The sequence below is a fragment of the Penicillium cosmopolitanum genome, assembly GCF_028827165.1.
Source record: "Penicillium cosmopolitanum strain IBT 29677 chromosome Unknown utg000003l:1.0-3747932.0:1.0-3751027.0, whole genome shotgun sequence".
In the NCBI taxonomy this organism is placed as follows: Eukaryota; Fungi; Ascomycota; class Eurotiomycetes; order Eurotiales; family Aspergillaceae; genus Penicillium; species Penicillium cosmopolitanum.
In genome coordinates, this window is record NW_026622673.1 from 1,164,072 (window position 1) to 1,180,112 (window position 16,041).

General features: G+C 57.8%; 6 protein-coding genes across 6 annotated transcripts; all 6 read right to left on the reverse strand.

The window, feature by feature from the left end:
* Positions 1-39: 39 nt before the first annotated feature.
* N7509_000494 (non-ribosomal peptide synthetase) lies at positions 40-3,171 on the reverse strand (the record flags this gene model as incomplete). The annotated part of the gene is made up of 1 exon (XM_056625131.1): positions 40-3,171. One exon carries the CDS (start codon positions 3,169-3,171, stop codon positions 40-42), a length of 3,132 nt encoding a protein of 1,043 aa, XP_056493713.1.
* A 19-nt stretch (positions 3,172-3,190) lies between these two features.
* N7509_000495 (Beauvericin nonribosomal cyclodepsipeptide synthetase BEA1) lies at positions 3,191-3,718 on the reverse strand (the record flags this gene model as incomplete). Its single annotated transcript, XM_056625132.1, has 1 exon — positions 3,191-3,718. The coding sequence occupies one exon, from the start codon at positions 3,716-3,718 to the stop codon at positions 3,191-3,193; it is 528 nt and encodes a 175-aa protein (XP_056493714.1).
* Positions 3,719-3,896: 178 nt separating this feature from the next.
* Positions 3,897-5,900, reverse strand: N7509_000496 (aureobasidin A1 biosynthesis complex; the record flags this gene model as incomplete). Its single annotated transcript, XM_056625133.1, has 1 exon — positions 3,897-5,900. One exon carries the CDS (start codon positions 5,898-5,900, stop codon positions 3,897-3,899), a length of 2,004 nt encoding a protein of 667 aa, XP_056493715.1.
* Positions 5,901-6,084: 184 nt separating this feature from the next.
* N7509_000497 (nonribosomal peptide synthetase TES) lies at positions 6,085-8,892 on the reverse strand (the record flags this gene model as incomplete). The annotated part of the gene is made up of 1 exon (XM_056625134.1): positions 6,085-8,892. One exon carries the CDS (start codon positions 8,890-8,892, stop codon positions 6,085-6,087), a length of 2,808 nt encoding a protein of 935 aa, XP_056493716.1.
* Positions 8,893-9,109: 217 nt separating this feature from the next.
* On the reverse strand, positions 9,110-14,269 carry N7509_000498 (AMP-binding enzyme (aureobasidin A1 biosynthesis complex); the record flags this gene model as incomplete). Its single annotated transcript, XM_056625135.1, has 1 exon — positions 9,110-14,269. One exon carries the CDS (start codon positions 14,267-14,269, stop codon positions 9,110-9,112), a length of 5,160 nt encoding a protein of 1,719 aa, XP_056493717.1.
* A 25-nt stretch (positions 14,270-14,294) lies between these two features.
* N7509_000499 (uncharacterized protein) lies at positions 14,295-14,795 on the reverse strand (the record flags this gene model as incomplete). The annotated part of the gene is made up of 2 exons (XM_056625136.1): positions 14,295-14,338; positions 14,501-14,795. The coding sequence occupies 2 exons, from the start codon at positions 14,793-14,795 to the stop codon at positions 14,295-14,297; spliced, it is 339 nt and encodes a 112-aa protein (XP_056493718.1).
* Positions 14,796-16,041: the final 1,246 nt, after the last annotated feature.

Here is a 16,041-nt window from a genome sequence, read left to right on the forward strand (position 1 = left end):
CATCCGGGCTCGTTCTCGAGATCGAATGGTGTAGTGTGCTCATCCCGCAGAGCTTGTGTCAGGGTGGCCCAGTCGCCGCCAGGAAAATTGACAGTGCGCAGGGGCCGGGCGACAAAGGGTCGGACAAGCTGTACGTTGGCCCCCCTCGCGCTGGCCGAACACAGTGCGTAATGGCTCATGGCGCTCTTCAAGCGCCTGCAGCGCCTTGTTAAGCGCCGAAAGCTGCAGGGGGCCGCGAAGGCGGGTCGCGAATGGCATCAAATACCAGGTCGAGTCCGGGTAGAGGCGGTCGAGGAACCAGAGGCGTCCTTGCGCAAACGACTGCATGATAGGCCCGCTAAGCTGTGTGCGCGGAATAGGCACGTAGGGGGTCGCACCGAGCGCGCGCGCCGCTCGTTCGGCCAGGTCGGCTATGAGCGGGGCGTCGAAGACTTCCCTCACCGTGATCGTGACGTTGAGTCGCTGATTTATGCGCGAGACCACGCGAGTGGCCATGAGTGAATGGCCGCCAAGGGTGAAGAAGTTGTCCGTGATGCCGACTTCCAGCCCGAGTACATGCCCGAACTCCTCGCACAGGGCGCGCTCAACGTCATTGCGAGCGGCCACTACCTCTCGCGGGCCCGGTCCTGCCACGTCACCAAGCGCTTTCGTCGCAAGCACCCGCCGGTCAACCTTGCCATTGGCATTCAGAGGCATTCGGTCCAGGACCCGGATCCTCGACGGCACCATGTAGGCCGGGAGCACCGCCTGGAGTGCTACCCGGAGACGGTCCCGAATACCCTGTCCAAACGAATTGGGGCCTGAGTCCGCGTCTTGTTCTGACTCACTGGCGCGGAGTGTGATAAAGCTGACGAGCTCGGGGTCTTGACCTTCGGCAGTGTGTACCAGTGCGATAGCGTGGTCAACGGCGCTGTTGCGGCAGAGGGCGTGCTCGACCTCCCCAAGCTCGATTCTGTTGCCACGCAGTTTGATCTGGTGGTCCAGTCGCCCGAAGAACTCGAGCTGGCCATCGGTCGGACGATAGCGGACCCGATCGCCGGTACGATAGGCCTTCAGTGTCTCTCCGTCCACGGTCACTTCGATAAAGCGGTCTTGATTGAGTGTCGGGTCAGTATAGCCGCGGGCCAAGCCATCACCCGTGACCACGAGCTCGCCCATCACCCCGAGCGGGACCAGGTTTTGCCGAGCGTCCATGACAAGCGCTCCTGAGTTACTTATAGCGCAGCCGATCGGTATGCCGTTGACACCCCGCTCATGAGCCGGAATATGATAGATAGCGCTAAAGGTCGTATTCTCGGTTGGGCCGTATCCGTTGATCACGTCGCCGGAGACAAGGCGCCTGACCTGGTCTGCGTCACTCGGATCGAAGCGGTCTCCGATAGCGAAGAGCGTGTTGAGTAGCGACAGCGCGGAAGGTGCATCGGTCAAACACTGCTTTAGGAGCGCTGGAGTCAGCATGGCGGCTCGAACGGCCTCGGCCTCGAATAGGCGGCCCAGGGCCGGGACGTCAAGGACGGTAAAGTGATCTACGCAGATAATAGTACCGCCATTCAGCAAGGGGGCGTAGATCTCCCACGTAGCTGCGTCAAACGCAAGGTTGGCGACGTGAGCCACGTTCGTTGCGGCATGGATCTGCGGAACTACATTTGTGTTCCTCACCAGGCGGACAATGCTACGATGCTCGATCATCACGCCCTTGGGTCGGCCCGTCGAGCCGGAGGTAAACATGACATACGCGAGGCTGGTGGCCCCGGGGGGTGGCAGCAGCGGCGCCATAGTTTGCGAGGCTTTGGGCGCGTACTCCAGCGCCTCCGAGATGGGTACCAAGGCGATATCTGAGAGCTGAGAGGCCGGCCAGTCGACGCCTGCGCCAATCAAGATCAGCCCCTCTCCAGTCAATCCCTTCAGAACGCCCTCTAGGCGGGCTAGTGGCACGTTCGTATCTAGCGGAAGGTATGCTAGATTGGCCTTCAGGATGCCAAGGAAGGCGATAATAGCCTGGCACGAGCGCGGCGCCAAAACCGCCACCAAGCTCTCCGCCGCCAAGCCGCGCTGCGCGAGCCAACAAGCCACGCGATCTGAGGTCTCATCCAGCTCGGCGTATGTGAGCTGCGTGGTTGAGTCCTTCACCGCAATCGCGTCCGGGGACGCTGACACCTGCTGGCGGAAGAGCTCGGGCACGCTTGAGTCTCGCGGGTAGTCGGTGCGCTCGATGCGTGTCAAACCGAGCTCCCGCAGGGCCGAGAGCCCATGTGTCAGCGGCGCAGTAGCGACGTTCATGGAGGGATCTGTAAGTCCCTGCTGGAGAAGACCCAGGAACACGCTTGCCATGCTGCGGACTGACGCCTCTTCGAACAGATCCTCGGCGTACATGATCGTGCCGCGCAGGCGTCCATGCTCAGTGAAGAAATGGAACTCAATATCGAAACGCGTGGAGCTTGTGTCTTCCACCGGCTCTGCGTGGAGGCCTTCGAGATGAAGATAGCCAATATCTTTATGAGAATCGACCTGAAATAGGGTCTGAATTAATGGATGACGGGATATGTCGTGAGACCCGCGCCGCAGCTCCGATACGAGCCTCTCGAACGGCACATCCTGATGTGCAGCCGCGGCCGCAGTCGTTGCAAGTACTTGGGCGACGAGGGACTCGAATGACTCGTTTTCCACGTGGATTCGGATACATTGCATGTTGACAAAGAAGCCGACCAGGTCCTCAAGCTCCTGTCGGTTCCGGTTGGCGATCGGTGTGCCGATCGTTGCGTCTTCGACTCCTGTGAGCCGATAGTGAGTCGCCCGAAATGCCGCGAGGAGCACAGCAAAGGGCGTGGCTTGGTGAGTCTTGCAGAAGGCGTGAAGGTTACTGTATAAGGAACCCTCGATCATGACCTGATGCACGCCCGCCTTGCCCGACAATACAGCCGGCCGTGGCTTATCACTGAGCAGCTCTGCCGGCCGGCTACTATCCAACTGTTGTTTCCAGTACGCCAGCTGACGCTCCTGCTCCTCAGCTTGAGTTGCCTCTCTCTGCCAGACGGAGAAATCGCGGTATTGGATCGGAAGCGGGGTCACTCGCATTAGTGGATCTTCCCCGCGCACCGCAGCAGCGTAGAAGCTAGCCAGCTCCCGCTGTAGGATATCGACAGACCATCCGTCAGAGATGATATGGTGCATTACCATAGATAGCACGTGGTCATCTGGCCCTGAGGCTGAAGACGGCGACGCGCCACCCGGGCTCGTTCTCCAGATCAAACGATGTGGTTTGCTCTTCTCGCAAGGCTCGCATCAGGGTAGTCCAGTTGCCGTCGGAAACGTTGATAGTGCGCAGGGGCCGGGCGACAAAGGGTCGGACAAGCTGTACGTCGGTTCCCTCGCGCTGGCCGAACACGGTGCGTAATGGCTCATGGCGCTCTTCAAGTGCCTGCAGCGCCTTGTTAAGGGCTGAAAGCTGCAGGGGACCGCGAAGGCGGGTCGCGAATGGCATCAGATACCAGGTCGAGTCCGGGAAGAGGCGGTCGAGGAACCAGAGGCGACCCTGCGCAAACGATTGCACGACGGGCCCGCTGAGCTGTGTGCGCGGAATAGGTACGTAGGGGGTGGTACCGAGGGCGTGCGCCAACCGCTCGGCCAGGTCGGCCACGCCCGGGGAGTCAAAGACGTCCCTTACTGTGATCGTAGTATGGAGTCGCCGATTGATGCGCGAGACCACACGAGTGGCCATGAGTGAATGGCCGCCGAGGTCGAAGAAATTGTCCGTGATGCCGACCTCTAACCCGAGCACATGCCCGAACTCTTCGCACAGCGCGCGCTCCACGTCGTTGCGCGCAGGAACCACCTCTCGTGGGCCCCGTCCTGTTGCGTCTCCTAGCGCCCTCGTCGCCAGCGCACGTCGGTCGACTTTACCGTTGGCGTTCAGAGGCATTCGGTCTCAGGACTTGGATTCTGGACGGCACCATGTAGGCCGGGAGCGCCGCCTGCAGCGCCGCCCGGAGGTGGCCCTCGATCTTCTGGCTCAGCTGCCGGTGGAGCGGGTGATTGGCAAGCGAGTCCTCCCGGCAGGTTTCGTGGTCAGTAGGGAAGCGGAATAGTGGTCGTAGGCCCTCCATGCGATGAAAGACGGCATCAAAGCCGCCCCGGATGGAGCGCTGGCGAGCCCAGCTGATCTCGACCCGGAAGCCTGCCTCTCTGGCGAGGTGCTCAAGGTCGTGGGCAGACAGGGCACAGCAGTCGCGCGCCGACTTGCGCGCAGATGACAGCCAATCGCCCTTCTCGCCCACCGGTGCGTCCTCACTCTCGGCATCCAGCGAGTCAATGACATATCGCTCGACGGCGGTTTTGGCGTTGGTGATGTTGCTGACCGCCAGCAGTTGCGACTCCGCGGATGTGTGAAGTAGACGCCGCAACCCCTCACGGTCAAGCCCCGCCGCGGTGAAGTCGGTCCATGCGTCTACATCGAGGACCTGCGGTGGAGGTGTTCCGAGTTGTCGCGCGTGGATGACCGCGGCGTAGCGGTAGCAGCTCAGCTCGTTCGCCGCCTCCATCCTCTTTGGCAGGATCTCGACGTGCGACACTGCATTGGGTAGCAGGGCGGGCAGGCGAGTGAAGAAGGCAGGATCCACCAGTAACTCTTCCTCGGCCTCCTCAGTGCTCGCTAGATGCGCCCGGACTGCTTCCTTTGTCGTAGCATCTCCAAGCGCGTGTAGCGCCTTGGTAGTGCCGAACTCACGGTACAGGGCCCACGAGCGCATGTCACCGAAGAACACACGCTGCACTCCGTCGACTTGTAGGAGCTGGGCCACAGTGTCGGACAAGTACTCCGCAGTCGGGAAGTACTGCGCCACCGAGTTAATCACAATAACGTCTGGAGAGTTAAGTGGGCCTATTTGCTCCAGGTCGGTGGCTGTGCCGACATGTAGCTGCACCTTGCCCGCGAAGGTCGGATGTGCCGCGGCCATGCGCTTCACAAACGCAACGGCGGCGGCAGATGGATCGAGCCCGACGTAGCTCTGCAGACTGTCGGGGAGGTTGAAGAGGATCATGCCAGTGCCGGTACCGATCTCGCAGACGTTTGCTGGACGACCACCGGCCTCGATGGCAGCCATGGTGTCGTCCAGCCACTCATTCATCTCGCCACGGTCGATGGTGCTTCCGTCATACATGGATGTCCAGCCGACGAAGTCCCGACCCAGGCGCGCCGGGTCGATGGTCTCGACGTCGGCATAGGTGCCTGCGTCAAAGTGATCCGCCCAAGCTCCCACCTGTTCCGCTTCCTCATCCGCAGTCGAAGTGTGTCCGTTCGGCAGAGCTTGCGTTCTATCTCGGTGGAGCGTGATGAAGCTGACGAGCTCGGGGTCTTCACCTTCAGCAGTACGTAGCAGCGCGACGGCTTCGTCAACAGCGGTATCGCGCCGGATAGCGTGCTCGACCTCGCCGAGCTCGATTCTGTTGCCACGCAGTTTGATCTGGTGGTCTAGTCGCCCGAAGAACTCGAGCTGGCCATCGGTCGGGCGGTAACGGACCCGATCGCCCGTACGATAGGCCTTCAGTGTCTCTCCGTCCACGGTCACTTCGATAAAGCGGTCTCGATTGAGTGTCGGGTCAGTATAGCCGCGGGCCAAGCCATCACCCGTGACCACGAGCTCGCCCATCACCCCGAGGGGGACCAGGCGTTGTCGAGCGTCCATAACGAGCGCTCCCGAGTTACTAATGGCGCCTCCGACCGGTACGCCATTGGCGTATGGCTCCGTGTAGGAAATCTGGCATATTGTACTGTAAGTTGTGTTTTCGGTTGGCCCGTAGACGTGGTAGAAGCCGCCTTTAAGCAGTCGAGACGCACGCGCAGCGTCTTCTGGTCTCATCCTTTCACCGCCCGCGAATAGATTTTCTAGACTTTCAATAGCCATTGTCATATCGTTCAGTCTTTCCTTGAACAACGCAGTAGATAAGAACGCTGACTTGACATCCTCTTCTTGTATTCTTCTGCTAAGGGCTGCGACGTCCAAAGTTGTGTAGTAGTCGATGCAAATAATGGTTCCACCATTGAGAAGCGGTGTATATATCTCCCAGGTTGCTGCATCGAATGCGAGATTAGATAAATGAGCCATATTTGCAGCGGTATGAGCGGGGGACATCAGGTTTGAATTTTTCACCAGGCGAACAATGCTGCGATGCTCGACCATCACCCCCTTGGGTCGGCCCGTCGAGCCGGAGGTAAACATGACATATGCGAGGCTCGTGGCCCCGGGGGATGGCAGCAGCGGCGCTATGGTTTTCCAGGCTTTGGGTGCGCGTTCCAGCGCCTCCGAGATGGATACAAATACGATATCCCCGAGCTGAGTGGCCGGCTGCTTGACCCCGTCGCCGATCAGGACCAGCTTCTCCCCGGGCACCGCCTTCAGAATACTCTCGAAGCGGGCCGGCGGGACGTTTACGTCTCAGAGGTAGATATGCTAGGTTGGCCTTCAGGATGCTGAGAAGAGCAATGATGGTCTCGCACGAGCGCGGCGCCAAAACCGCCACCATACTCTCCCCCGCCAAGCCGCGCTGCATGAGCCAATAAGCCACGCGATCGGAGGTCTCATCCAGCTCGGCGTATGTGAGCTGCGTGATTGAGTCCTTCACCGCGATCGCGTCCGGGGACGCTGACACCTGCTGGCGGAAGAGCTCGGGCACGCTTGAGTCTCGCGGGTAGTCGGTGCGCTCAATGCTTGTCAGACCGAGCTCTCGCAGGGCCGAAAGCCCATGCGTCAGCGGTGCAGTAACAATTTCAATCGAGGGATCCTGAAGTCCCTGCTCGAGTAGTTCCAGGAACACGCTTGCCATGCTGCGGACTGACGCCTCTTCGAACAGATCCTCGGCGTACAGGATCGTACCGCGCAGGCGCCCGTCTTCGGTAAAGAAATGGAACTCGATGTCGAAGCGGGTGGAGCTCGTGTCTCCCACTGGCTCTGCCTGCATGCCTTCGAGGCGAAGATAGCCAATATCTTTCTGGGAGTGGACCGCAAACACGTTCTGCACCAGGGGATTACGCGATAGATCACGCGCCCCCGGGCGGAGGTCTGCAACGAGCCTCTCAAACGGTACATCCTGATGTGCAGCCGCGGCCGCAGTCCTTGCAAGTACTTGGGCGACGAGCGACTCGAATGACTCGTCGTCCACGCGGATTCGGATACATTGCATGTTGACAAAGAATCCGACCAGGTCCTCGAGCTCCTGTCGGTTTCGGTTGGCGATCGGTGTGCCGATCGTGGCGTCTTCGACTCCTGTGAGCCGATAGTGAGTCGCCCGAAATGCCGCGAGGAGCACAGCAAAGGGCGTGGCTTGGTGAGTCTTGCAGAAGGCGTGAAGGTTATTGTATAATGAACCCTCGATCATGACCTCGTGCTTGCGCGCCCTTCCAGTCAGCACGGTTGGCCGAGCTTTATCACTGAGCAGCTCTGCCGGCTGGCTACCATCCAACTGTTGCTTCCAATACGCCAGCTGACGCTCCTGCTCCTTAGCTTGAGTTGCCTCTCTTTGCCAGACAGAGAAATCCTGGTACTGGATGGGCAGCCGGCTCACTTGCAACAGTGGATCCTCACCCCGTACTGCAGCGGCGTAGAAGCTAGCCAGCTCCCGCTGTAGGATATCGACAGACCATCCGTCAGAGATGATGTGGTGCATTACCATAGATAGCACGTGATCATCCGGCCCCAGGCTGAAGACGGCGACGCGCCATCCGGGCTCGTTCTCCAGATCAAACGATGTGGTTTGCTCTTCTCGCAAGGCTCGCATCAGGGTAGTCCAGTTGCCGTCGGAAACGTTGATAGTGCGCAGGGGCCGGGCGACAAAGGGTCGGACAAGCTGTACGTCGGTTCCCTCGCGCTGGCCGAACACGGTGCGTAATGGCTCATGGCGCTCTTCAAGTGCCTGCAGCGCCTTGTTAAGGGCTGAAAGCTGCAGGGGGCCGCGAAGCCGGGTCGCGAATGGCATCAAATACCAGGTCGAGTCCGGGTAGAGGCGATCGAGGAACCAGAGGCGACCCTGCGCAAAAGATTGCACGACGGGTCCATGGAGTAGATTGCGCACAATAGGCACGTAGGTGGTGTCACCCAGGGCGTGCGCCACCCGCTCGGCCAGGTCGGCCACACGTGGGGCGTCAAAGACGTCCCTTACCGTGATCGTGACGTGGAGTCGCCGATTGATGCGCGACACTACGCGAGTGGCCATGAGCGAATGGCCGCCAAGGGCGAAGAAATTGTCCCGTATGCCGACCTCTAGCCCGAGCACATGCCCGAACTCTTCGCACAGGGCGCGCTCCACGTCGTTGCGCGCGGCCACTACCTCTCGCGGGCCCAGGCCGGCCACGTCTCCCAGCGCCCTCGTCGCGAGTGCGCGCCGGTCGACCTTGCCATTCACGTTTAGAGGCATTCGGTCCAGGATCTGGAACCTCGTCGGAACCATATAAGCCGGCAGCGCCGCGCGGAGTTGATCTTCGATATCCCGTCCAATCAGATCGGCGACCGAGTTCGCGTCATGTTGTGTTTCACTGGCGCGGATTGTGACAAAGCTGACAAGCTCGGGGTCTTGACCTTCGGCAGTGTGTACCAGCGCGATAGCGTCGTCAACGGCGCTGTTGCGGCAGATGGCGTGCTCGACCTCACCAAGCTCGATTCTGTTACCACGCAGCTTGATCTGGTGGTCCAGTCGCCCGAAGAACTCAAGCTGGCCATCGGTCGGTCGGTAGCGGACCCGATCGCCCGTACGATAGGCCTTCAGTGTCTCTCCGTCCACGGTCACTTCGATAAAGCGGTCTCGATTGAGTGTCGGGTCAGTATAGCCGCGGGCCAAGCCATCACCCGTGACCACGAGCTCGCCCATCACCCCGAGGGGGACCAGGCGCTGTCGAGCGTCCATAACGAGCGCTCCCGAGTTACTAATGGCGCCTCCGACCGGTACGCCATTGACACATTCCTCCGGCCCTTTCAGTGTATAAAGTGTGCTGTAGACACTATTTTCTGTATGTCCACATGCATTTGTAATACCATTCTTTGTCAGACCTTGCGCCTTTATAGCGTCCCGAGTATCGAGCCGATCTCCTGAGGCATGAAGGACGTTAAGATATTTGATAGTATCAGGGGCCTCTGCCAGCAGATGTTTGAGAAGTGCTGGGGTTAGCATCGTTGCCTTGATCGATTCCGTTATGAATATACGTCCTGAGGGTAAGCACGTCTATCACAGTCATATAATCAATACAAACCAGCTTTCCGCCATTAAGCAGGGCTCCGTAGATTTCCCACGTTGCTGCATCAAATGCGAGGTTGGATAGATGTGCCATATTACCAATAGGACACTCTTGTGGCAGTACATTCGTGTTCCTTACCAGGCGGACGATACCGCGGTGTTCGACCATTACCCCCTTAGGCTGGCCAGTTGAGCCAGAGGTGAACATGATATATGCGAGGCTCGTGGCCCCGGGGGATGGCAGCAGCGGCGCTATGGTTTTCCAGGCTTTGGGCGCGCGCTCCAGCGCCTCTGAGATGGATACAAATACGATATCCCCGAGCTGAGTGGCCGGCTGCTCGACCCCGTCGCCGATCAGGACCAGCTTCTCCCCAGGCACCGCCTTCAGAATGCTCTCCAAGCGGCCTAGCGGCACGTTCACATCTAGCGGAAGGTATGCTAGATTGGCCTTCAGGATGCCGAGGAGGGCGATAATAGCCTGGCACGAGCGCGGCGTCAAAACCGCCACCAGGCTCTCCGCCGCCAAGCCACGCTGCGCGAGCCAACAAGCCATGCGATCTGAGTGTTTGTCCAGCTCAGCGTATGTGAGCTGCGTGATTGAGTCCTTCACCGCGATCGCGTCCGGGGACGCTGACACCTGCTGGCGGAAGAGCTCCGGCACGCTTGAGTCTCGCGGGTAGTCGGTGCGCTCAATGCGTGTCAGACCGAGCTCCCGCAGGGCCGAGAGCCCATGTGTCAGCGGTGCAGTAGCAACCTCAATCGAGGGAACCGTAAGTCCCTGCTCGAGTAGTTCCAGGAACACGCTTGCCATGCTGCGGATTGACGCATCTTCGAACAGATCCTCGGCGTACGTGATCGCGCCGCGTAGGCGCCCGTCCTCGGTGAAGACATGGAACTCGAGATCAAATCTCGTCGAATTCACAACCCTGGTAGACCGACTAGTAAGGCCATCGATTTTAATAACACCAAGATCCCGAAGAGGATGCAAGACAAAGACCAGTTGAACCATTGGATTGCGGGATAAGTCTCGAGCACCCCGTTGTAGCTCCGCTACCAGTCTCTCGAACGGCACGTCCTGGTGTGCGGCCGCGGCCGCGGTAGTCGCAAGCACTTCGCCGACCAGTGACTCAAACGACTCATCTTCCACGTGGATTCGGATACATTGCATGTTGACAAAGAATCCGACCAGGTCCTCGAGCTCCTGTCGGTTCCGGTTGGCGATCGGCGTCCCGATTGTGGCGTCTTCGACTCCTGTGAGCCGATAGTGAGTCGCCCGGAATGCCGCGAGGAGCACAGCAAAAGGTGTGGCTTGGTGAGTCTTGCAGAAGGCCTGGAGGTTATTGTATAACGCGCCCTCGATCATGACCTCGTGCACACCTGCCTTGCCAGATGATACGGCCGGCCGTGGCTTGTCGCTGAGCAGCTCTGCCGGCCGGCTACCATCTAACTGTTGCTTCCAATACGCCAGCTGACGCTCCTGCTCCTTAGCTTGGGCTACCTCTCTTTCCCAGACAGAGAAATCCTGGTACTGGATGGGCAGCCGGCTCACTTGCAACAGTGGATCCTCACCCCGTACTGCAGCGGCGTAGAAGCTAGCCAGCTCCCGCTGTAGGATATCGACGGACCATCCGTCAGAGATGATGTGGTGCATTACCATAGATAGCACGTGATCATCTGGCCCCAGGCTGAAGACAGCGACGCGCCATCCGGGCTCGTTCTCCAGATCAAACGATGTGGTGTGCTCTTCCCGAAGAGCTCGCGTTAGGGCAGTCCAGTTGCCGCCGGGGACGTTGACAGTGCGCAGGGGCCGGGCGACAAAGGGTCGGACAAGCTGGATGTCGGTTCCCTCGCGCTGGCCGAACACAGTGCGTAATGGCTCATGGCGCTCTTCTAGCGCCTGCAGCGCCTTCTCAAGCGCCGAAAGCTGCAAGGGACCGCGAAGCCGGGTCGCAAATGGCATCAGATACCAGGTCGAGTCCGGGTAGAGGCGGTCGAGGAACCAGAGGCGACCTTGCGCAAACGACTGGACAGCGGGTCCGCCAAGCTGGGTGCGCGGAATAGGCACGTAGGTGGTGTCACCCAGGGCGTGCGCCACCCGCTCGGCCAGGTCGGCCACACGTGGGGCGTCAAAGACGTCCCTTACTGTAACCTTGACATGGAGTCGCCGATTGATGCGCGACATCACGCGAGTGGCTATGAGCGAATGGCCGCCAAGGGCGAAGAAGTTGTCCGTAATGCCGACTTCTAGCCCGAGCACATGCCCGAACTCTTCGCACATGGCGCGCTCCACGTCGTTGCGCGCGGCCACTATCTCTCGCGGGCCCCGTCTGGCCATGTCTCCTAGCGCCCTCGTCGTAAGTGCCGCCCGGTCGACTTTGCCATTGGCGTTCAGAGGCATTCGGTCCAAGATCTGGAACCTCGTCGGGACCATGTAGACCGGGAGCGCCGCCTGCAGCGCCCCGCGGAGTTGATCTTCGATATCCTGTCCAATCGGATCCACGCCCGAGTTCGCGCCATGTTGTGTTTCACTGGCGCGGAGTGTGATAAAGCTGACAAGCTCGGGGTCTTGACCTTCGGCAGTGTGTACCAGCGCGATAGCGTCGTCAACGGCGCTGTTGCGGCAGATGGCGTGCTCGACCTCACCAAGCTCGATTCTGTTACCACGCAGCTTGATCTGGTGGTCCAGTCGCCCGAAGAACTCAAGCTGGCCATCGGTCGGTCGGTAGCGGACCCGATCGCCCGTACGATAGGCCTTCAGTGTCTCTCCGTCCACGGTCACTTCGATAAAGCGGTCTCGATTGAGTGTCGGGTCAGTATAGCCGCGGGCCAAGCCATCACCCGTGACCACGAGCTCGCCCATCACCCCGAGGGGGACCAGGCGCTGTCGAGCGTCCATAACGAGCGCTCCCGAGTTACTAATGGCGCCTCCGACCGGTACGCCATTGACACATTCCTCCGGCCCTTTCAGTGTATAAAGTGTGCTGTAGACACTATTTTCTGTATGTCCACATGCATTTGTAATACCATTCTTTGTCAGACCTTGCGCCTTTATAGCGTCCCGAGTATCGAGCCGATCTCCTGAGGCATGAAGGACGTTAAGATATTTGATAGTATCAGGGGCCTCTGCCAGCAGATGTTTGAGAAGTGCTGGGGTTAGCATCGTTGCCTTGATCGATTCCGTTATGAATATACGTCCTAGGGTAAGCACGTCTATCACAGTCATATAATCAATACAAACCAGCTTTCCGCCATTAAGCAGGGCTCCGTAGATTTCCCACGTTGCTGCATCAAATGCGAGGTTGGATAGATGTGCCATATTACCAATAGGACACTCTTGTGGCAGTACATTCGTGTTCCTTACCAGGCGGACGATACCGCGGTGTTCGACCATTACCCCCTTAGGCTGGCCAGTTGAGCCAGAGGTGAACATGACATACGCAAGGCTTGTGGCCCCGGGAGCCGCCAGCAGCGGCGCCATAGTCCGCCAATCGTCGGGTGCGCGCTCTAGCGCCTCTGAGATAGATACAAATACGATATCCCCGAGCTGAGTGGCCGGCTGCTCGACCCCGTCGCCGATCAGGACCAGCTTCTCCCCAGGCACCGCCTTCAGAATGCTCTCCAAGCGGCCTAGCGGCACGTTCACATCTAGCGGAAGGTATGCTAGATTGGCCTTCAGGATGCCGAGGAGGGCGATAATAGCCTGGCACGAGCGCGGCGTCAAAACCGCCACCAGGCTCTCCGCCGCCAAGCCACGCTGCGCGAGCCAACAAGCCATGCGATCTGAGTGTTTGTCCAGCTCAGCGTATGTGAGCTGCGTGATAGAGTCCTTCACCGCGATCGCGTCCGGGGACGCTGACACCTGCTGGCGGAAGAGCTCGGGCACGCTTGAGTCTCGCGGATAGTCGGTGCGCTCAACGCGTGTCAGACCGAGCTCCCGCAGGGCTGAGAGGCCATGCGTCAGCGGTGCAGTAGCAACCTCAATCAAGGGAACCGTAAGTCCCTGCTCGAGTAGTTCCAGGAATACGCTTGCCATGCTGCGGATTGACGCATCTTCGAACAGATCCTCGGCGTACGTGATCGCGCCGCGTAGGCGCCCATGCTCGGCGAAGAAGTAGAACTCGATGTCAAAGCGGGTAGAATTTGTGTCTCCAATCGGCTCTGTTTGCACATCTTCGAAGCGGAGATAGCCGCTGTCATTCTGTGAGTGGACCGCAAACACGTTCTGCACCAGGGGATGGCGCGACAGGTCACGTGTCCCCGGGCGAAGCTCTGCAAGGAGCCTCTCAAACGGCACGTCCCGATGCGCGGCCGCGGCCGCGGTCGTCGCGAGCACTTGCGCAACGAGTGATTTGAACGATTCGTTTTCTACACGAATCCGGATGCATTGCATGTTGATAAAGAAGCCGACCCGGTCCTCGGGCTCGTGTCGGTTTCGGTTGGCGATCGGCGTCCCGATTGTGGCGTCTTCGACTCCTGTGAGCCGATAGTGAGTCGCCCGGAATGCCGCGAGGAGCACAGCAAAAGGTGTGGCTTGGTGAGTCTTGCAGAAGGCCTGGAGATTGTTGTATAGCGCACCCTCGATCATGACCTCGTGCTTGCGCGCCCTTCCAGCCAGCACGGTCGGCCGCGCCTTGTCACCGAGCAGCTCTGCCGGCTGGCTACCATCCAACTGTTGCTTCCAGTACGCCAGCTGGCGCTGCTGCTCGTCGTTCAGCGAAGATGACTGGTCAACGATTCCGTTTTGCACGCTGTCTTGGCCGGGCCTGCGACGATTGCTACCCAGCGCATGCGCCACTTGCTTGGCCAGAGCTCCTACGGTCGGATTTTCTTGGGCGGTAGATGGAGTGATCTTTGTCCCAAACTTGTTCTCCAGCCAAGTAACGAGTTCCTGTAAAGCTTGTTGGCCGTTGAGACGGTCTAGAAAGGTATCCTCTAGAGCAATGGCCTGCTTCGCCTTTCCGCTGATGTATCCGCATATTTCCTTTCCAATTTCTGCAATTGCATAATCGGTATCTGTATTGATGGCGTCGTGCATCTTAAACTCGTCCATGGTTCAAGTCTTCAGAGTGCAAGGTCTAATGACCATCAGATTCCTTATTCTTTGTTGTGTCTTTCAATTCTGTGTGTTGGAACGTTTGGGGACACGGGGAGGCCACGAGTTGGAGCAAAGCTCTTACATCTTTTGTTAGATTTCGGCGATCCATGGTGTAGGTCCATAGCTCACTGCCCCAATCCTACCAGTCGCAAGGTAAGCTGACGTATCGGTTAGATAATCGCTCACTTGTGGTTGCAATCAAGCGCGAGAGGACTTGCTTAGCCAGGAACGTCAGATCATTTCTCCATGTAATCCATGACACTCTTTCATCTTTTGGGAGATTTTTGAGCTCCAAAATCTTCTTTGCGCTACACAAAATGCTTGGCCGCTGCTTCGTCGGTGTGGATCTAGCCATTATGCCAGGCGTGTGAAGATGGACGTAGCGTGTCAACGCATCGAGCTCAACAAGAGCAGCATATTTCAAATAATCTGCGACCATAGCTGGTGCGGGTGTTCCCAACACCCGCTCGACTTTAACCATCTATAGGCATCCGCACGAGTACGACATTATATAGATTAAACATTCCAATGACTTATTTCTTTTCCGTACGGAGTTTCTCATACTAGCTAAGTCTAAAATACCTTTATTTGTGAAAGGAGAGGTAGACACCTTCTAAATACACGAAGAAGTCCTTTTAATTGCTTTCTCACGCTATACTTTGTATACAAGGACAAGCAAAGCTATTATTACTTGATTCATTGCGCGAACGAGACCCATATGTTCCTAGGATCATATTCGGCCCAGGTACGCTTTTTGCCGCTACCAGGAACCAGTACAGGAGTGACTAACTTAGCCCGGGGAACGAGGAGTGGCTCACGTATACAAAGGGGTAGACAGTATGTCGAGATGAACAATCTGGGTTATGGACAACTATACTTGGCTCTAGCAGGACGTAGCGCGAAGAAGTTAAAAAAGAGGATTCCTCGTGTTGAGGAGAACCCAAATGTACCTATGGATCCGGACTATGGATCCTGGGGCCGGATCTGATACGGGATTCAGGAGGTCTCACTCCCCAGATAAGTGGGAAATCGAATAGGTATAATCGATATTAGGAATACAAATCTCAAAAGCGAGGAATAAGTAGGCTCAACAAAAAAGACAAAGTGATGTTGATGAACGATAAATTGCAACGGTTATTTGGGAGTTGACGGAATATGCATCTTCAACGCCTTTCACGCAACTAATAGAACAAACAGGAAGAGACACATAACGGCATAACATCATAGTCAGCGAACAAGAAAATATTCGCAGCCGGTGATTAAACAATTATTTGTCTCAGAAATCTGACAACAAAACGGTCCAAAAAATTTCAGTTTCTTCTTATAGACAGCAGCAAGAAGTAGGATGTTTATGGATTATTATTGGCTGAAAGACACACTCCACCCAAAATCATGTGCATTTCCCAATACCTAGACACCCCCCGCCCTTCCCCCAAATTGGCTGCAAATATTTTTTACCCTGCGTTAACCGTTTATAATTCTATTTGCTCAGGGGGTTTGAGATCACGTACATGCACTGATGAAGATTTTGACATTAGTCCCTGGCCAGTTGAACCATGACCCGTAACCTGCTACGTCTACAGTCCACTCTGCTCTCAAAGAGCCCGGATGCGGTGTCCCAGAAACAGCAAGAACCGTGCCTGGCCTCAGCCTGTCTTCAACTTTCCTTTCAAAATGTTTTTCTAAAACGCCGTTTGGACACTGGTCTAGTAATCTTGAGATGCACT